The sequence below is a fragment of the Mustela nigripes genome, chromosome 9 (genome assembly GCF_022355385.1).
Source record: "Mustela nigripes isolate SB6536 chromosome 9, MUSNIG.SB6536, whole genome shotgun sequence".
In the NCBI taxonomy this organism is placed as follows: Eukaryota; Metazoa; Chordata; class Mammalia; order Carnivora; family Mustelidae; genus Mustela; species Mustela nigripes.
In genome coordinates this window covers 30,993,824-31,015,945 of record NC_081565.1, presented here as the reverse complement: position 1 = coordinate 31,015,945, position 22,122 = coordinate 30,993,824, and the positions used below count along the sequence as shown (strand labels likewise).

At 37.8% G+C, this 22,122-nt stretch overlaps 2 protein-coding genes across 3 annotated transcripts in view; one reads left to right on the top strand and one right to left on the bottom strand.

Annotated features, from left to right (window-relative positions):
- STX17 (syntaxin 17) overlaps window positions 1–6,417 on the top strand; it is a 58,693-nt gene extending 52,276 nt beyond the window's left edge. For both annotated transcript variants that reach the window (XM_059411198.1, XM_059411197.1), the window contains one exon: window positions 92–6,417. In XM_059411198.1, the coding sequence (XP_059267181.1) occupies window positions 92–331 (240 nt within the window). In that variant the 3' untranslated portion in view covers window positions 332–6,417. The remainder of the gene's footprint in view (window positions 1–91) is intronic.
- A 7,102-nt stretch (window positions 6,418–13,519) lies between these two features.
- The window catches only part of ERP44 (endoplasmic reticulum protein 44), a 93,267-nt gene continuing 84,664 nt past the window's right edge, over window positions 13,520–22,122 (bottom strand). The window contains exons 11-12 of the mRNA XM_059411196.1: window positions 15,978–16,080; window positions 13,520–14,100 (exon numbers count right to left, since the gene is read on the bottom strand). Of these exons, the coding sequence (XP_059267179.1) occupies window positions 13,999–14,100; window positions 15,978–16,080 (205 nt within the window). The 3' untranslated portion in view covers window positions 13,520–13,998. The remainder of the gene's footprint in view (window positions 14,101–15,977; window positions 16,081–22,122) is intronic.

Here is a 22,122-nt window from a genome sequence, read left to right as displayed (position 1 = left end):
GTAATGAGAGGAAAATGCACATCACCACAGGCGGATATTCTCAACTCAATTTCTAAATTGAATTTTTTTTTTTTTTTTTTTTTTTTTACAGGCTGCAAAATACAAGCTGGCAGCTCTGCCTGTGGCAGGTGCACTCATCGGAGGAGTGGTAGGGGGTCCGATTGGCCTCCTCGCAGGCTTCAAAGTGGCAGGAATTGCAGCTGCACTTGGTGGTGGGGTGTTGGGCTTCACAGGTGGAAAATTGATACAAAGAAAGAAACAGAAAATGATGGAGAAGCTCACTTCCAGCTGTCCAGATCTTCCCAGCCAAACTGACAAAAAATGCAGTTAAAAACCAAACTTCAGCATTATTGGCGCCAATGTGTCTATCCTAATGAGGACCTTTGCTGCTGTTGGACACTCAGTCAGCTTTTGGAACATGATTATGTCAAGATAGTGGCTATAGATGCTCAAATGGTATTGAACTGTGATAAGCAGATATATTTTGTTGTTTGCTGGAGTGTTAGAGAGATGTTAGAGATCAAGGAGCCTGGGCTGAGGGTGTGTAATGTCAGGTAAAGTTTAAAGACTGCCAAGGACCAGATTTTCTGCCTAGAAATGTGAAAAATGAATTTTTAACTTTGATAAGGACTCGAGATGTGTGGACATGATGGTTTATGGAAGGCTGGTGTATTCCATAACCCTACTTGGAGACCCTAAGACTAAGTATATTGAAAATATGCTTATTGATCTCTTATATATAGGAGGTTATTTAGGCCTGTTAACAAAGAAAAGAATGGGGAGTTCAAGAGCCTTTCTTATCAAATAAGGAAATCAGGATCTCGTCAGGGGCACAGGTGAACCACATAATGGAGTCCATTTGGTGAACCCTTTTATAGTTTGGTCCACCTGTATTTTCTGGTGAAGGACACTAATAGTGAAAGAAAATGGAAAGAGAGGTGCAGCTTCTCTTTGAGATACCTTAATTTGTGACACTGGCTTCTTTGAACTCTTCCTTCTATCTTTTTAAATAAAGAACACAGAATCTCAAGTGATAGGAGACTATTAAGCCAGTCACTAAGCTTGGTCTGTCAGCCTGCCTCTTAACAACTCAAAAATCTAGTGCCCTCTGCCTTCCCTCCCTTGTAATTCTGCAAAGTTCTTTGACTTGTGGGGTGAATTCTACCCATGTGTAATGAGGACTTTTCTCCTAATCTGCTTTCTTGTATTGTCTCCCATATCCATTCATCCCTTCCTATAACCTTTAGGTAAAAGAAAGAAAGGAAATCTCAAATATTTCCAACATTGTTAGAGTTTGAGGTAAAAAATAAGCAGGTAGCAGGGGGTACCAGATCATTTCTTGGGGCATCTTACAATTTTAAGAGACTGATGTACCGGCCATGCGGGGAATCTCTGACCCTGTGTCTTTTCAGCTGGCCTTTTGGGGAGCTAAGAACTAGCTTTCTACCTCACTTCTGTTAACCACCATCCTTTTCCCCAGGCTTTGCTGTCTCCTATGCTTTACTTTTCCCAGCTGTTATCTCTTCCCAGGAGTGGCGTTCCTGCTCACCTTTCCTCATATTCAAGATGATAGACAAAGCCTGGTGCCAAGAGTGATCCTGATGAAGGATTTGTGGTGCTAATTCCAATACTTGACATTGACAGCAAACATGGCCCCGCCCAACCCAAATAACAAAAAGGTTTTAATTTTGTGAAAAAATAATTGAAAATCACAGGTAGCCTCATCCTGTACCCCCAGTTCATTTGAAATAGGAAGGAGCCACCTTTTGCCTTAATCTTTACTGTTTTCTGAGAGTAGAGGAATGGTCACCTGTACCACAAAATGTGTGAGCTCAGGAGCCAAACAGATTCCTCAGGTGGTTGAATGCTTATCATTTCTCTCTTGTTGAGTTATTCTTCATAATTTTTATTGTTTGCTTGATACTTTTCTTTGTCTAATATAGCCAGACTTACACTTTTTTTTTTACTTTTACCAATGAATTCTAATGAAGAGAAAGCATCATTTCTTACTGGCATTAAATAACTGGAAAATATCAAGTATTGCTATCTGAGAATTGTATCTTCAGTATAGTACCAAGAAGGGAGTGCCTTGAATAAGTGTCCAGTTCTGATACGGTATTTGATACTGGATACCTGTAAGGCTAGGATAATTACTTTGGAACTACACTTTTTAAAATATTTTCTGATCTTTGCTGTCCCTTTAACACAGGGTATTCAAACCAGAATGAGGATCAGACTCATCCAGGGTGCTTTTTTAAAACAAGATTGCTAAACTTCAGTCCCATAGAGTAACTCCAACGATGGCCAGTCTGGCCTGGTCAGCTAAAACAAAGAATTTAAGATACAGTTTCATCAAGATTCAGCTGTAATTATTGAATTCTGTAATTTCTGAGTATTCTTCCCTTCAACATGGCCCAGTCTTCCTTGCTCCATATCATTCCCTCTCTGCCAACCCACAATTGGCTATGCTTTTTAGCCCACCATCCTTTTTTTTTTTAAAGGTTGATTTATTTATTTTAGAGACAGCTTAAGAGGGAGGGGCAGAGCAAGAGGGAGAGAATCTTAAGCAGACTCCAGACTGAGCGCATGGAACTTGATGCGGGGCTTGATCTCACAACCCTGAGATCATGACCCAAGCTAAAACCAAGAGTTGGTTCCTTAACTGACTGTGCCACCCAGGTGCCCCTACCTTTAGCCCACCATCTTAATGGCCCTAGGGACTTATTATCCTGTCAGGCTAGTTTTACACTGGGAACTGGAGGAGAGAGGAGGCCTGTAACTGAAGTTTATATTTTGTTTGAGGATCTCTCATTTTTCATCAGCCAGTTTGGGACACCACTCTATGTGCTCAAATAGGCCTTTTGATTTTTATTACTCATCAGGATTGGAATATTACCCTACCAGCCTTCATGCTCAGGCAAATTTTAGTTGTTTTAAAAAGTCTTATAATTTAAAACCATTTAGAAATTCTGTCTAATTTCCCTGTAATAGAATCTAAAAGCTAACCTTTGGTAGAACTTTCTAGGAGTGTTTAATCAACTATAATAAACTATCAAGTGTTTAGAGGTATGAACTAATTAATATGACACAGAAACCAATCTTAAACTGAATTTAATGCCCTAGGGTATCCGATTAAATTCATCTTCTCTGTGATTCATGTCTTATTTTTACTATATTCAAGTTAGAAGGTAAGGGTTACTTTGATTAAGTTCTTAAAATTTACAGAGGTACAAACTTCCAGTTACAAAACTAGATCACAGGGGGGAAAGTGCAGAATGAGTGGGGTGGTGTATAGCGGTCCATTGGAAAAAGGTAGTGCTCCTAAAGACCTTTTTTGTTTTTCTAAAGACTTTGTGATATAATAATCTGAGAATTTTTCTGTAGAGCACACTTTAAAACTTTGTGGTTGTAACCCACAGTAAAAAATGCATTTATATCAAAACTCAGTTTATTTATAATGGAGAATACTATTACGTATAGTGTACTCCGATATTTTTTATTTGTTTTTAAAATATTGCTGGTTGCAACCTACCAAATTGATTTCATAATCTACCAATGGTTGTGACCCTTTGTTTGAAAAGAAGAAAACACCCTATGGAGAAACTGATATTTATTGAATATCTTCTGTTTTCCAGGCACTTCACTAGGCATTTTACAGGTAAGGAAACAGAGTCTCAGAGAAGTTAAATGACTTACAGAGGGTTATTCAGCTGTGAAATGTTGAAGCCAGGGGGATGTTAACTGGGTCTCTTGAACTACAAAAATCTGTTATTCCTCCACTATGCTACTTCTGTACATAAAATCGAGGTGGGCCATTCATCCTGCTTCACCCGAACACCAGTATATTCTGTAAGGCAGGCTTGCTGTGAAATTACATGTGCATTTGCAGTTTTTTGTTCTTAGTCTTTTCAGGAACTGTCCTGCAGCCTCTAAGTTTTTAATAGTGGCTGATGCAGAAGTACCTAGTGCTGAATTTGGTCCTTAGACTGTAAAATTAAAAATGCTTCTAACCCACCTACATGTCCTACAAATTTCCTTGTATACCATGGGTTATAGCCATCTCTTCAGCGATGCTTTTTGTATTAAAAATGAAATGTTTTTTTCTTAAACCTATCATAACTCATAGAATCCAATAATTGCTATCTTTTAAAATGGTACTCTTGGGAAGTCACGTACTTACACTAGTGACACTATTATTACTTAGAACATTTTTGAAACTTTTCTTTTGGAATTGCCTCCAAAGACATTTTGCAAAGTAAATAGAAGAGCCATCTCCGTGTGTATTAGTCATGGATTACACCCCGTTGTCCTTATGACCTCTCCTCTCTTCCATTCTTAGTTTTGCTTTTCTTCTGATGGTTTTGCTCTCCTACTTCCCTGTGCTGGAGCCGATAACCTGCAGGTGCCCAGACAGGGGGTATGCTGGCCAGAGCTCCTAGAGCAAGAACTTTTGGTATACTGAAGCTGAATGCTATAAAGAGAGACTCCTGCAAGTCTGAAAACCTATCTCTGTGGGCTGCCTGTGCCATAAGTAGTTTGCACAGGAGTAGGACTGAATACTGGTCATACCAATCACAGGAAGGTGAGGAAACCTGAAATGTAAGTATGAAATGTGCAGCATTTCTCCGCACAGAACAGAAACCGCACCAAGCCATGCTTTGTGTTAACGTAAAACTGAAAGGTGTTTCTCAGGGTCTCCTTTGCCCTTCATTGCTGCCACATAAAATCTGGGAGAAAGGATGATGAAAAGCCTGGGGGAAAGGTTCTCCTGTGAAATGGACGTGTTCTCTTAAAGTACCACGTGGCTTTAGCTCTCCGGTACTTAATGAATGTTAGATAATGTTTGTAAGGAATCATAGGACTAATAAAAGGTAGGAAAGCTTCCCTGGGAGCCTAAATTAATGTAAGCAGTTTAGGTTCTGTTTGTGTTTTTAACAACATTTTGTTTCTAACAGGTGGTTCTTGCTGTTTATATTCAATAATTTGACACCACTTTACAGAGGAACTTCTTCAGTATTATAAACGATCAAGGCAAAAGATGAATATTATTGTCCACATTGCCATTCTCAAATTATTTTTGGAGATAGATATATCTGTGCAAAATTAACAAAAGAAATAAATTGAATAAAAATGATTTGCCCAAGATCAAAGCTAGTTGGCACAACAGCTAGAATTATACCAAGGTCTAAGAAAAACAAAAACCCTCAAAGTAATTCAACTGAAGTTTTGTTCTGCCATATCAAGTTGTATGCTGAGGCTTATGGTCTTTCAGACAAGCTAAAATTCCAGATCAGGCAGTAGCTATAGTGAAAAGAAAATTGGATGGGGCATTAGGAGAACACAGTGCTAATTTGGGCTTTGTCTTTCCCCTGATAAGCCTTTTTTCTCAGCGGTGGCTGCCTTCTCCTATTCCAGTCTGGGATTTGCCAACCATAAACCTCAGTAGTTAGCAACTTGACACTCTCCATTCTTCATATGTAGCTTCTTACTGGCTTCTGTCAGTTCTACTTTGAATATTAGTTGCATCTATTTCTAAATATGTTCATAGTCATCACTCTAGTAAAAGACTGTGTTACCTCTTACCCCCTATCTCACTTCCCCCAACTTTAAGCCATTCCTCACATCAGTGCCACAAGAATGAAAACCAGGTCCCTTGGCCATTTTTCTGCTGAAATATTTCAGCAGTGGCTCCCCTGAATACTCAATAAAGTTCAAAACCCTTAGGTGAGCATTCACAACTTTCCCTATTCTGGCTCTAGCTTTATCTCTTCAAACTCAACTACTCACCAACTGACAGTGCCACTGAGAATCAGACATTCCATAAACATGATTTTAAGAGTTTTTTTTCCCATGGTGAAATTATGAACTGGTAATAAACTGTTTACATTTGTAAAATTCTGTAGTACTGCATTTTACACAACTGATCAGCCTAAAAGTTGTTTCTTAAGGAAAATCTTTTGTCCCTCCAGAAGAAATTACATTTAATTTATTAACCCCTAAAATTGTCAGTTTTGTCACCTGTGCATCTGATAGCCAGAGCATGGGGATTTCTGTTCAGCAGCATAGATACTCCAGCCTTGAATGGACCATTGTCTAGCTCCTGTGAGAAACCTGACTAATAAATATTTGAGAAAAACAACTCAAGAATATACGTTATTCATACATTTCTCAAGTACTTGAGATTTTCTTGTATTATGGTCAATCATTAAAAAGATGTTTACCTGGGTTTCATTAATTAAACCCTCTAAGATATTTTCCGTTTTATTGTTAAACCCTTGATGTTAGCAAGGGTCAGCACAAGAAAAGGCCCAATGGTGAGAATATCTACAAATTCTGTAAAGCTTACTGAATTAATTGTGTTGTTGAGTGGTGCTTGTATAAGGAAACATGCAATAAATTCATTCAACAAATACTGAATTGAATGCCTGTTGTGTGTTGCATACCAGGGCCACCATACATAGAAAAATCTTAGACCTATGGAATCTACCCTTGTTAAATCATTCAAGCTAATGAATTCAGGTACGTAAAGCAAGTAAATCACAATAACACGTGGTTAGTACCTTAAAAGAAGAATAAACAGAATAGGATGAAGGCACAGAAGATGGAGTGATTTGCTGCCTGGAAGAGAAGGGGAAAGCTTGGTAAGAGGAAGGCGTTTGACAGGATTTTGACCAAGGTCTCCTGTACCCAAGCTCATGTACTTTTCTTGATGCCTGGAAGAAGGTTATGGCTGACTGGAGGAAGCCGTGGGCTTCGAGGTGGCAGAGGAGTTCCATGTACAAAGGATTGAAAACATGAAAGAACGTAGTGTGCTCAGAGAAAACCAAGGAGCTAAACTTGAGAGTGATGAAGATGGAAGTGTAGACTGGGGTGGTTATACATGTTTTTAACTTAATAATTCTTTGTTTAAAGGAATTGATCTGTTGGTTTGTATCAGAAAATACTGGTAGAACCCTAGGAGTTCTTCCTTTTGCCTTCCTTGCCAAGGAAGTTAGTAAACCCCACCTTGCTGGAGTGTGTGGCATATTTGACATATTTGCTTTCCTTTCCCACATGCAAGAAATGATTTGTGCTTGCGTGTCTCTCCGCTGTGAGATCCCCTACTTCATACTGAATGCCTGTTTTTGTCCTGTCATCCTATTCATTCCATAAATATTGAAAACCCACTGAGAAAATAAATAGCCATGAAACTTACCTGTTAGTGCCCAAGACTTTCATGGTCCAGTTTCCCATTTCTACACTACTTCTTAACCACTACAATTCACTGGCTTCATTCAGTTGTGGCAAATTCTGCAATGTTCTTCAGAGCTATAAACTTCTTCCATTTGTGGTGATACGATCTTACCAACTAGATTTTAAGCTGCTTTCAGGGCAGGGACTAGATCATCTGCTTGTTAGAATATTTTATCACTTAAAATAACAGTGATGAGAAGAGGGAAAGAAATGATACGCCCCAAGAAACTTCAGGGTAATGAATTATGAGGGCCTAGCACGTCTGTTGTGCCATACGTATCTCGGTGGATACGTATGGAAATGTGAAAAAGCCTTCTAAGATCTATCAGACCTTTGCTCAGTACTCACTTTTGTATATTAACTTAGGACGGAGTGATGCAACAGAAGAAATCTGGAAAACACCTCCAAGACTTGGGAGCCATGAATTGGACATTTAAGCATTTGGAGGTAAAGATATTTCTCTTATTTCAGCTAAAAGTCTTGACTTAGAGAAGATATAGGACCTGAAGAAGTGTATGGAAAAGTTGGGTTTATCTTCTGTCTTAACCATAGGATTGATGGGGTCAGAACAGTAGGCACCCAGGAAGGATTTATAATCTGATGGCCTAGCACTGAAACACAGTAGCAGCAGGAATTTAACTGTTAGGCAGGCAGAGACTGGAATTAAGAAAGGGCAGAGGTGAAGTTAAAGGCATGGGACAGGATTTTGACCAAGGTCTCCAGTACCCAAGTTGATGTACGTTTCCCACAAAACAGCCTCTCAGTGAGCTGATAGGAATAAAAAGGAATAGAGTGCTTGGCACTTAGCGATTCTTCATGCACATTAGTTGCCTTCCTTTCCTCTCTACGCTTGTCTCTAACCGACTGCTGCCTGTTATGTGGGTTAGGGTGAGGGTCAGCAACTCAGGACTGCTCTAGCCTTCCCCTTCTTGAATTTTCCCTTCCTTGTTGATACCTAGCCTGTCTTACAGGGCGGTCATGAAGATGAAAAAAAATTAATACATGTTAAGTGTCTAGAATGGAGGCTGGCGTGCCGTAACGGTACGAATATAAGTGGCTACTATTATTATAATTGTTGCTGTTTTTTCCTAAAGTTTAAAGGAATAGCACATTAATGAAAAAGGGATCTACAAGAATAATGTTAGGGAGACACCTAAAATGAGTGGAGACTTTATAGAAATACCAAGAATTCTTAAAATGACTTTTTAAAAGGGCTCATTAAGAATGTGGTCTTATGATGACACATGACTGGTTGAGAGTAAATCTTTTTTTTTTTTTTTTAAGATTTTTATGTATTTGTTTGACAGAGACACAGCGAGAGGGAACGCAAGCAGGGGGAGTGGGAGAGGGAGAAGCAGGCTTCCCACCGAGCAGGGAACCCGAAGTGGGGCTCGATCCCACGAACTGAGCCAAAGGTAGCTGCTTAACTGAGCCACCCAGACGCCCCGGAGTAAATCTTTTTCATCTCTGGTAAGAATGATACCCAAACATGAAACTGTAGAACAGGTGCAGGTGGGAATAGGGTGATGATACATCCTTGTTTGTCTGGGACAGTCTTTTTTTTACATTGCGTCCTAGTGTAATTATTACTAATGCTGCTTTTCACTCTCAAACGTCCTGGTTTGGATGAAAATCTTACATGGCCACCCTAGTGATAAAGGCAATGAAAGTAAGTGCAGAGTTGTTCCCTCCCTCCCCCTCAAAAAAGCATCTGATAAAAGAATTTATTTTTTCTAGGCTTAGATAAAAAGCATCCTCTAAGGTTAGTGGGAACTTACAGATGTGACTGTAAAGCACTACCCGTAATTTCTGAGGGACCAGAAAACAAAAAAGGTGCCAGAACACAGAGCTTGGGCAAAAGTTTAAAATTTAAGGGGTTAAGTTCTATTTCAGAAGCCACAGACCAGGTAATTTACCTTATAATCTAGAAAAATTCTGAAATGGACTATTAAACAATGTGTTAAATCAGAAAGCCATGCTCATTATGAAGATAATGAAGAATTGGTAAGTCAGAATAGATGTCTTTCTGGGCAATGGTTAGGGCAAGAAAACAATCGTAGTATCAGGCTTCCAAGATTGATCTGGTCCTCCCTGTGTCATGTAGAAGTTTACAGATGGCATCAGGAGAATGGCCACGCAGTTTCCTTCCTGTCACCCATCCCAGTTAAGTAAAATGAGACACAGCACAAATAGGCAAGTACACGATCTTCTGAGTAGCCCAGAGCTGGAACACAGGGCAGCAGTTCCTAGCAATGCTTTACTATTACTGCAAGGTATTTTTTTATGATTTATTAATTTGAGAGGGAGAGAGCAAAAGGGGCACAGGGAGAGAGTTCTCAAGCAGACTCCCCACTAAGTGTGGAGCCCCATGCAGGGCTCCATCCCCCAACCCTGAGGTCACAACCTGAGCTGAAACCAAGAGCCTGATACTTAACTGACTGCACCACCTAGGCACCCCTACAGTATAGTTATTAATAGAGAAAAAGGGCAGTCTCTATTAATTTTCCTGGAGCAGAGTCCATTCTAGTTATGGAGATAATTTCTTGCCCTTTGTTCATTTATTATGTAATTTGGCTTTTATTTTTCCGTAAGAATTATTGATCCTATGGTGCTCTAGCTTGCTGGGAATACAAAATTCGAGGAGTTCCTGCATCTTTGACATTCACATGATATAAGGGAAAGGGATTCATGTACTTCTGTACATGAATTAGACTGGATCTTCTAAAATACACAGAGGGCTGTGGGACCACAGTGGGTGGTCACTGTCCTGGGCACTGAAGAGTAGATAGACAAGTTTATTAGGCCAGGCAGGGGAGAAGGAGAGGGGACATTTTTTAAAAAAAATATTTTATGTATTTATTCGCTAGAGAGAGGGGGGGAGAGAGAGTGTGTGTACAAGCAGGGAGAGTGGCAGGCAGAGGGAGAAGCCGGCTCCCCGGTGAGCAAGAAACCCAGCGTGGGACTGGATCCCAGGACCTGGGATTATGACCTGAGCCAAAGGCAGATGCTTACTTGACTGCGCACCCAGGTGTCCCGAGAGGGGCATTTTAGAAAAGCTGTTTGTAGGCTGCGCTTTTCCTCTTCCTCTCCAAAACCTATTGTCTAAGGGCAGGCCACCCTCCCCCAAAGTGCTCTGCAATGTGGAGCTTTGGCGCTTCCAACTGAAGGCCAGGTTTGAGCTATCAACATAAGGATTCATACAGCTTCCCATTCTGACTCAAGTACTATTAAGTAATCTAAAAAATAAAAACTGGAAAAGCTTGTGACTGGTCATCTGGATTCAGAGTAAAATGTTCACATTATGATATTTATGACACACTGAATTAGTAAAAAGTCTAAAATATAGAAATATTTTATAAATATAGTTTTATTACTTGGAAATACATACAAAAATTCAAACACAGCTAAAAAACAGTTGCCAAGCAGAGGTCCTATCCAACCTGTTTTAATGAACACATAAAACAGTTATAACCAGCATAAAACAATGTAAGTCCTGAAACGACTTACTGTCTTCAGGGTCTTTAATTATTGGACTTAAAATTGGTTAGTTTTATTCTTATCACCTATTTAAATAAACCCTTTCCCCAAATATAGATTACTAACATTTCAGTTTGGTTCACGAGAGGTTTATTTAGAAATATAGCTACAGCAACTTAACTTAGTTATTCTGAGAGCGGGAATACTTTATGTTCACTTCCAGTCTTCTGTTGCCACAAATTCTTCATGATTTCCAGCAGCTGCTACCAGAGCACCTGTCACTTCCAGCAGCTCTTTGGGATCCGCTTTGGTCCAAAGAGCCGTGAAATCATTTAAGGTGGCAGGATTGTTTTTACTTCTCACTTTTGCTTTTTTGTTTAATGTCAATTTATTTTAGCCACACTAGACTACATTTCCTTGTCTGAGAAAAAATACAAGTTGAGTTATTCTGCTTTTCTTAATTGTTAATCCATTACACTCTTTCATCTGTTTTTTTGCCCTCAGGTTTTTCTATTTTTTTTAATGCCTTCTGGGCAAACTTAGCACTTTCTGCAAAGCTCATTCAGCTTTTATATTTCAACATATTTTTATATTTCACTCTTCTTTTTGGCCTTTATCATGCCAATTTTTCCTTCCTTTGTATGTGATCTTTGACAGCTTCATCATGGAGCTCAATGAGATGGTTTAGATGCTTATTCTCCAGGTTCATTTAACTATTTGAAACATGTTTAGAATTTCATGTAAAGAGTTTTCATCCTTTTATGGTCCCCTCACTATTAGAGCAATTTTTTAAAAACTCAAAAAATGTAGCAGGTTGACAGGCAGAAGGGACTGCTGCTAGCTTGGGTTTTGCAACTCAGTTGCTCTTCAGTCCTGCATCCTCTTCACAGCTGAGGAGCCTGAGGCCCAAAGCAGACTGGACAGATGAGGAGACTTGCACCCAGACCATTTTCTGGTGCCTAGTTCAGAGGGGAAGAAGTCTTAAATTGGGAGTTCTACATTCCTGGACTTTCTCTTTGTAAGTCCAGCTGGTGACAAATCCCTTTGGAATCTACATCTTTGTCATCTGTCGTATCTATTCCTCTCCATCTCTTAGTTCTGGCCACAATATTCTTTCTCAAACTTAAACATGAACATACTTCCTGGCTTAAAAATCTGTGAGTGGATCTCTGCTGCCTGTAAGATACAGTAAAAACCTCTTAGCTTGGCATTCAAGCCCCTGTACAATCAGCTCCCATTCTTTCTCTAACTTCCGTTCTCATTTTCTTAGCCACACGCCTCCTCACAACCCCCACCCCGCAAAAACTTATCTTTTCTAATGCGTTTTGGTGTTTTGTACTTGAGCTTTTTAACCCCCTTTTATAAAATGGGGCACCCAGTCCCGATGAGTGCTCAGCCCTTGAAGGGTACAAAAATTACCCAACATCACTTTGCAGCTCACTTATTCAATAAACATTTAAGATCCAATATGCATAAAAGCTAAATCATGGAGCCTCAAATATAATTTAACAGCCACTCTGTTATCTTCGATCACACTGAACCTGTGTTCCTTGAGGCCTTTTTCATAATAACTATTCTCAAGTCAGCTCTCTGCAATCCAATATTTGAGTGTTTATCTTTTGTTTAAATATTTTTAAAACCAATTACAGGATTATAAACTTATTCCAGTTAATTGCATATGCTGCTCTTGGTGTTGTACGCTGCCCTGCTGAATGTTCACGAATTTTCATTTTAACTGCCTCAGATTTGGTCCATCATCTGACCTGAAGACTACAACTCTGATTTCAGAGTTATTAATTAGAAGCAATGAATTGAACAGAACTAAGACTCAACCTTGAGGAAGCTCTGTCCTGCTTTTCTAATTAACAATCTGGTAAGATATACTAAACATGCCCCTTTTCACCTTATTAACAACATTTATTATTCTGAATGAAATGATGGATAAGTCATGCATAACTAAGAATTTTAGGCTGATTTTTTTAAAACAACAATCATTAAATATGCATTATAAATATTCAACTTTATTTTAAAAGAATTGGAAGATGTTACATATATTACACACTACATATAATGGCACATGTCAGCCTTTTAAGCTTAAAAATAATCTTTCCCCAAACTGGGATTGACTTAGACTCCAAGTATAAAATGACTCTTGGCCTATAGCACCAACCCAGGCCCAGAGGAAAGCCAATTTTGAACCTGTCTTCCTTGGGCATTGGGCCTCTGATATGACAGGGAGGGTCCTCTCCCTCTGGTTTTGTTCCCTGGCAGTACTGAGGCCTGGCACAGGAACCCATTTGACTATACATTGCAGGCCTGGGAAATCAGGGAATCTAGTGGGGTAGGGTCCTCTAACAATTTTACAATGGGGAAAAAAAAAATTATGTGCCTTATTGTCTTCGATTTTGATCTATACACCTACAACAAGACTCTACAAGATAGAAGATTAGAATTACTGAAATACAATTTCTCTGCTGGTTTTCGTCTTTGGAAATTAATGTGTCATGATAGGAGGAGCCTTAAAAATAATCTGGTTCAACACTGGTAACCTGCTCTACCAGTATCTCAGATTTAGGTATAATTCAAAGATTTAAATGCCATCCATATGCCATTTTGTTAGATAAACACAAAGAAATTTAATAACACTTTTCATTTTCTTTTTCTTAATTCATAAGGACAATTCCGCCAAATGTTCTGGCTTATGGCTCTCCTCCTCTTCATAGTATGTTTAAGTTACATATTAAGAATCCAAAAAATACCACTGTGGAATTTTCATAAGCAATATCCAGCCAATCAGTAAAACACAGTACACAGTGTGAAAATTTTAATTTATTCCCCTCCCAAGTATCCAGAATATATACCCTCTTAGCTTTGAGAAATGTGACAATGAAAATACCAACAGGATTGATTGTATATAAAGAAAAGCACATACTACACAGGAGACATCCCTAAGTCCTCCCTTACCTAGCAGTGCAAGTTAATGGTATGTTTGTGGCAATGTCACCTTTCACTTGATTTATAAAAATTTTAAAGGACAGATTTAAAGCAAAGATAGGCCTCTGATTTTTATTTTTATTTTTTTATCCCTAACAGATTTTTAAAAAGAGGCTATATTAAATGACAATGCATTTTGAGTCAGGGGGAGAAAAAAAAAATTAAAAACCCAAAACTTCTCTCAGTTTATTCAAAATAAAAATACACATAGAATTATGAAAATATAGGTTTACTATTTCCACCACGTAAGTTGATGCCGCTGTTTGAAAGGCTTGCAAATTGTTTTTCAAGTTTTTAAAGCTCATCTCGATCCCTCAATAAAGTATACCTATATTCGCTGGGTGCTAATTTCTGGAAGGAGCTCTCAGGTGGACTGCTTGCTACATCTTGGACTTGCTACAAGAGAAAGAATAAAACATATCAATATATTTTGTGGAGTTACACTATTTTAATAAAAGTATCAGACAAATGGTAGTTGTCTTGTAATTATTTGCTTAATGAAGATAGCTACTGTGTGCCAAAGATAAGAGTTAAGTTTGAAATCTTACTTTCCCTATTCAAATGCCCTTACTAATATTCTCCAGGGCAGGGCTGCTACAGAGCCCTTGCCTCTGGACCTGTCGACAGTTCCTGAGGTGCAGTGGAAGGAAACAAAATACCTGACTCCTAAGTGCCTTCCTACACTGTTTTGTAGAAGCAGCACCACCATGACTGAGATGGCCCAAACCCTTCTCTCTTAAAAATGACCACAAAGAGGATTAAAGGCACCGAAAGAACTTTCATTTAGCGATACCTAGATACCAGAATTTAGTTGACATAAGGAGGAAAATAAACACTTCCATACTGTAAGAAATTAATTTCTATAGTATTTTACTTGTGCATCAACAATAGACAAAAATACACAGAACTCTAAGAGTGACTTCCAAGAATTTCAAAGGAAAGGCAGTGTGTTGTCTATCCCTTATCTCCACGTGACCAAATACACCATCACTGTTTTAATATCCCCTGTAGTTAACACAGCGTCCACGTTACATACCATGGATACTGGCTTATTTCCATTATTAATGGGAAGCAATGTCTGCAAATTTCCCATTTTATTTTGTCATGTCCATCCCCCTTCCCTAATACATTTTTCATTTGTATTTTTACTGAGATACATGTTTGGTTTAAGCCATAATTATATCACTATAAAATAGAAGTTCGCTGTCTAATGGAAAAGTTGAAATAAATAAGGATAATATAATAATGGTAAGTAACATTTTTCCCTAATCTGATAAAATATTAAGCAGGCCAACTTTCCTGAGGGAAATAATCACCTATGGGTTATTGCCAACAAATGGTTTGCTTCTATAGTTGCTTAATTATCAAAGAAAAATCTGACCTCAGACTTCAAGGAAGAAGCATGTCATTGGATTCCTAAAGGGAATTCTTGACAATTGAACTTAATTTGATTCTTCAGGAAAAATTGACTTAGCTTTTATTTTTCTATGTGGAGGTTCCTTAGGCAAAACAATGAAGTTCTGGGCATATGAAATAAGAGTTTTGTTTTGTGTCATCTTCCCTCTCAGTATAATGGCAACAGACATGATATAAATCAATAATGTATCCAAATGCAATTTTTAGAGGTGTTTAATAAAGCAGGAACAGAGAAATTATTTGTAACAGAAGGTACAAGGTAGAAACAGTCAAATCAGGCTAAAAGTTACATGAAAAGCAAATACAAAATTTTCATAAATAGTTGTAAAGCATTCTAAATCTCAAATGAAAAGCTGCATTAAACCTTAAGTTTAAAAGTTATAAATACTGTATTGATGAAGGTGCTTAGGATGGTTTAGCAAGAATACCATATCATTATTTTCTTTGTAGTGTGGTCAGTCTCCTGGCCACAGAGGAAGACCTGCCCAGTTAACAGAATCCACTGACTTCTTCACTGATCTATCTACTTCTACTTCTTATCTCCTACTTCCGTATTTGAAGCCAACTGTATTTAATCCTTTTACCCATATTCCACAGGACATACTCACAGGACACTTCTGTTTATGTGATCAAGAAACTATTTTGTATCATTTTTGAAACTTTACTGAAGCTCTGTAATTTTAAAAATTAATTTTAAAAGGAACAATTTATTATCTAGAGTCTATTCAGAATTTCATTATAGAGATCTTTAGGAGCAGAAACTCAAGCCTGTACAAGAGCTTCAGATCCTCCTCAAGGCTAACCAGAAAAAAGAGCGTTCCCACTGGAAAAAAAAAAAAAAGAAAAAAGAGTCCTACCTGTCCTGGGGCTATATCAGTTGGGTCAGGACCATGATGGAATTCTCTGTGCAATTTTCCAGAATGTAAGTCAAATACGAATTGCTTGAGTTTTCCAGGAATTCTAAAACAAAAGTAAAGTAAAAATTTAGCTTAAACTGCTAAAATGGACTTACCTCTATTTTACCAACTTCAAACATTAAAGAAATTTTTTTTTTCTTTAAATTTTACCTACAGTCCTACCATAACTCTCAGAGGCCAGGTATATGCTGAACATTGCTATACAGTTATCATCATGAACTGCAGATGCTCAGTTTTGTGTTCCAGTTCTTGCACTTGTTTCGCAAATTTTTTTACACTTATTTTATTAGATACATTAGTCTATTGGGAGGCTGTCCTAAAACTTACTTAACCATCCCTTATTGTTGGGCATTTTATATATTTTCCGTAACATATGTGACTAAAAAAACCTCATATTCTGCAAAATCACGCTAAAAATGACAGGGCTCAAGGGAAAAACAGCATTAGGGCCTCACCACTTAAAACAATGTAGCTCTGCAACCAGAGTACTATAAAAACCCTGGAAGAAAGATACTACCACTGTTTCAGCCTCCACCACTGTGTAGGCAAGGTTAACCTATGTAGCCTTAACCAAGAGCCTTAAGTCCTTTTTTGAGATATGAACTGAGGTCCTTGAGGGCATTCACTGCCAGTAGAACCAATTTTATCAAAATAATTTAAATCAGGATGTAGCTTTTTCACCCCTCCCCCCCAACGCCCAAGCATAAGGGAAAATCTCACAATGTCTTCATCCACATGGGCACTCCACTGGACAGCTTAATACTGTGAAAAGCAAAGCACTTCTCAAGGTCATGAAACTGACCCTCCTTTGCTTTTTAGGTTGGGGGAGGTCTTCAAACACCACTAAAGCATTCTCTCCCTTTTAAAAAATATTTTGAGAGCGCACAAGCATGTGACTAGGGGGTGGGGCAGAGGGAGAGAAGGAGACCCCCCCCCAGAACCCTGAGATCATGACCCCCAGCCAAAACCAAGAGTTGGTCAGTTAACTGACCGAGCCACCCAGGTGCCCCTAAATCACTCTTTAATGGTGAAAACACTTTTTTTTTGATGGCTTCAAAACATTCTGACGAAAATAGTATGAACCAACACAACTTGCTTATTTTAGCAATATTCCCTTAATTATCACTCATGCTATGAACAAGTTTGCACTACAGAGACATGCACTGTAGTAAAACAGACCAATATAAGCTAAGCACATTCACCTATCAGCCTTCTTTTTTTAAGTATTTCCTTTGAGTTGTCTCCAATAGAGTAGGAATATAGACTTTCGTCAACTTGCAAAGGGGATACAGCCCAATAAACTTCTCTGAATAGAAAAATCCTAAGCACACTTTAAACACGTTCAGAACACTTATAATACCCTACTTGAGCAAAATCATCCAATGCAAAGCCTATTTTATAATAAAGTGCTTAATATGTAACATTGCATTCTGTACTGGAAGTGATCAACAGTGGCTGCACAGGTCCAGTACGTGTGTCAGTTGATGCCTGTGATCCCAAGGCGTACTGGGAGCTGTGGCTCACTGCTGATCGCCAGCATCACCAGAGTGTCTTCGTGCACACCACTAGCCTGGGAAAGATCAAAATTCAAAGTGTAGTTTCTACTATATGCATATTGCTTTTGCACCAACAAAAAGCAAGAAATTGTTAACTCATCCTAAGTTGAGAGTCTGTTGAGTAAATAACTTAGTGTGGGCAAGTTATGCCTATAAAACGGTCCATTTTTGCTATTTGTCTACCTGTTCCTTGAAGTCTTGCCAACATGTTTCTTTTTTAAATTTGTTTTACTACTTTAATAAAAGACACCTGCATTTCAATTTTCATTTCTTCAGAAATTAAGCATTTTTTCCACCGTTTTAATTTATATTTCTGCTCATATGAATTGTTAGTCTTCTACTGAAATCCTGGCATTTCGAAAATTCATTATATATTTTAAATAGAAACTTTTCTTCATCTCTCTTACAAGAATTAAAATGCAGGTCCATAAACAGTTTAATTGAGTAGAATTGCCTCACTTTTTAAATCATCGTTTTTTGGTAGCATACTGCTAGTTTCTTTTATCCTCTCCCGAGGTCCTGCAAGTGCTGTTTCCTCCATTCAATAACTCCCACTGAGATGTACCAACCAATAACTTCATTGTACACCCATTTTGGCTCCCCACTAGCTCCAATGCAACAGAGACCAGCAGGTGCCAAAAGCACAGTTTACAAATACAAATGACTGTCAGGTAGCTGTATTGACAGAAATGCCTCTGAAAGGGTCTGTGGTGCTGAAGAAATTGCACATGCACTAAAGATAAACACTGAGAGGAGATCAATTTAAATATGACATCATCTATTGTCACCCACAGCAAAGTGAATATATCCATTCAAATCAAAGAATCACAAATGGTCTCCAATGTTTATGATAAAGCCCCCGTTAAGTCTGTTATTTTATAAAGTCCAAAGACAACAGCAACCAATACAAAGTATGACTTGCTTCTGATAGTCAAAAACTAATTTATAATTAAATCTTATATGTAACAAATTTGTAGAGAACACTCAAAACGGATTTTTTTCCTAACTTGGTTCTTTCCCCTTGTCAACAGATGAAAGAATTGTGAGCAAAAGGCAAAGGGAGATAGGAGGAATCTGAATTGATGTGGTAGAAAACAGATTACAAAAGAGCTCTTATCTTGCTTGTGGCCAGAAAATATCCATCTTTAAGTAACAATCAGTGAATCACAGTATATTGTCAAGAAAACAGAAAAATGGTTATCTGCTAGAAAGGAAAATAAAGGGATCCTTGCCATAATAAATTCAATTATATTTTCATACTTTAGGATATAATTAGGATACAATTTTTCTAATTAAAACACCTAAGTGCTTCTTTCCCACCTTTTAAACACTTCTCTGTTTTCAATTTTGATTTTTAGGTGATGCAAAATTTAGGTACAGTGAAATGCACAAATGTTAAGTATCATTAAATGAATTTTGACATATGTATATCACAGTGAGAAGCATTTTTTTAAAAATTCACATACAATGGAATTCACTCTTCTAGACTTATAGTTCTGAGTCGTAACATATGCACATAGCATCTAGTTACTATCTCCACAAATAGGATACATAACAATTTTTTTTGGTCAGATCCTCCACTTCCCCCTAACTCTTGCCAGCCACTGATCTGTTCTCTGTTCCTATAATTTGCCTTTTCCAAAATGTCTTGTACTTGGAATCATATAGCATGTAACCATGAGATTGGCTTCTAGCATACTGCTTTTGAGATTCACCCATTCTGTTGCATGTATAACTGTTCCTTTATTTACTGAATAGCATTCCATTGAGTGGATATACCACAACTAGTTTATCCTTTTACCCAATGAAGACTATTTGGGTTCAAGATCTTGGTGATTCTGAACAATGCTACTACAAACATTTGTACACAGGTGTTTGTGTGAACATTAACTTCTTTAGGATAAATACTGGCTTATATAGGAGGTATAATGTTTAACTTTTTAAAAAACCTGCCAAAATGTTTAGAGTGGCTGTATCATTTTGCAACCCCACCCGCAATGTGTAAGAGTTCCAGCTGTTCCAAATTCTCACCTGGGGTATTATAAGTACTTAAATTTAGCCATTCTAAAAAAGGTATAATGGGATCTCACTGTGGTTTTAATTTGCATTTCTCTATGTCTAATGATGTTGAACACCTCATCATGCGCTTACTTGCCATTTGTGTATCTTCTTTGCATTCTAACAATATCTTTTATGGAGCAAAAGTTTTTAATTCGTTGAAAGCCAATTATCAGTTTTTTCATTTATGGATAGTGCTTTGGGCATACTAAGGTCAAACAGAGTTTCTACATTTACTTCTAAGGGTTTTATAGTTTTACCTTTCACATTGAGGTCTACAATCAATTCCGAGTTAATATTTTATAGGAGCAGTTTCTTTCATGGAGATGTTCAGGTGCCACAGCACCATTTATTGGAAAGATCACCCCCTTCTATTGAGTTGTCTTTCCATCTTAAAAAAAAAAATCACTCTTTGTGTGCCTATTTCTAGATTCTCTATTCTGTTCCACAGCAACACATACCTATTTTTTCCCACAGATACTACGCTGTCATAAATATTTTAGCTATATAGTAGATCTTAAAATTGGGTATTATGAGTCCTTTCTTTTTCGACTGTTTTGTTTCAATTATTCTAGTTTTAACTTCCCATATAAATTTTATTTATTTATTTTTTTAAAGATTTTATTTATTTATTTATTTGACAGAGAGAAATCACAAGCAGTCGGAGAGGCAGGCAGAGAGAGAGAGAGGGAAGCAGGCTCCCCGCTGAGCAGAGAGCCCGACGCGGGACTCGATCCCAGGACCCTGAGATCATGACCTGAGCCGAAGGCAGCGGCTTAACCCACTGAGCCACCCAGGCACCCCCCCATATACATTTTAGAATCAGCTATATCTACAAAAAAATCTACTTAGATTTAGATTGAAATTGCATTAAAGCTATAGATAAATGTGAGGAGCACTGACATCTAAACAGTACTGAGTCTTCCAATCCATGAACACAGTATGTTTCTCCATTAATTCTGGTCATCTTTGATTTCTTTCATTGGCATTTTGTAGTTTTTGTCATTAGATGTATACATAGTTCTTTATTCTTTCTTTTGGAGCCTATTATAAATGGTAATTTAAACGTTTTTGGGTTTCCAAATGTTCACAGTTAAAATATAGAAATAAAAGTGATTTTCTGGGGCGCCTGGGTGGCTCAGTGGGTTAAAGCCTCAGCCTTCGGCTCGGGTCATGATCCCAGGGTCCTGGGATCGAGCCCCACATCGGGCTCTCTGCTCAGCAGGGAGCCTGCCTCCCTTCCTCTCTCTTTGCCTGCATCTCTGCCTACTTGTGATCTCTGTCAAATGAATAAATAAAATCTTTAAAAAAAAAAAAAGGAAATAAAAGTGATTTTTTAAGAGGGGACCTTGTATCCTGCTGAACTCATTAGTTCTAGGAGCTTTCTTGTGAATTTACTGGGCATTTCTACTACATACACAATCATGCTACCTACAAAGGAAAGACAGTTTCTTTCTAGTCCAAACACTTATTTTTTTGTCCTATGGTACTTGCTAGGACTTCCAGTATCACACAACTGGTGAGAGTGAACATTTTTTTTTCTTTTTAAATTCACTTAATTAACATATAACATATTATTCATTTCAGAGGTAGAGTTCAGTGATTCGTCAGCTGCATATAACAATACCCAGTGCTCATCATATCATGTGCCCTCCTTAATGCTCATCACCCAGTTACGCCATAACACCCATCTCCCGTCTAGCAACCCTCAATGTGTTTTTCCGAGAGTAGACATCTTTATCAAAAACAATAAAATACTTAGGAATAAATTTAGCCACAGGGGTGAAAGAGCTGTATATTTAAAACTATAAAACACTGATGGAAGAAGACACAAATAAATGGAAAGATATCGTGAGTGAATGGACTGGAAATATTAATATTGTTAAAATGTCCATACTACCTAAAGCAATCTATAGATTCAGTGCAATCCCTATCAAAATTCCAATGGCATTCTTCATAGAAAAAGAAAAAGTCCTGAAATTCATATGAAACCACAAAAGACCCTAAATATAGCCAAAAGACCCTAAATATATAAAATATACTTTTGTGTATACAATATAAAATAAATATATAAAATACAATAAATATACATTAAATATATAATACAATAAATATACAAAAGACCCTAAATATAGCCAAAGCAAAAGCAGTCTCAAGAAAAAAGAACAAAGATGAAGGCATCACATTGTGTGATTTCAAAATATACTACAAAGTTATAGTAACCAAAACAGTATAGCACCGGTATAAAAAGACATAAACCAATGGATCATAACAGAGAGCCCAGAAGTAAGTCCACACAAAGCCAACTGATCTTTGACAAATGTGCCAAGAATACACAAGGTGGAAAGTACAGTATTTTTAATTTGAGAGAGAGAGAGCATGAGCGGGGGGGGGGGGGGTGCAAAAGGGAAAGAAAGAAATCTTTTTTTTTTTTTTTTTTTTTTAAATATCTGAGAGAAGAGAGAGTGTGG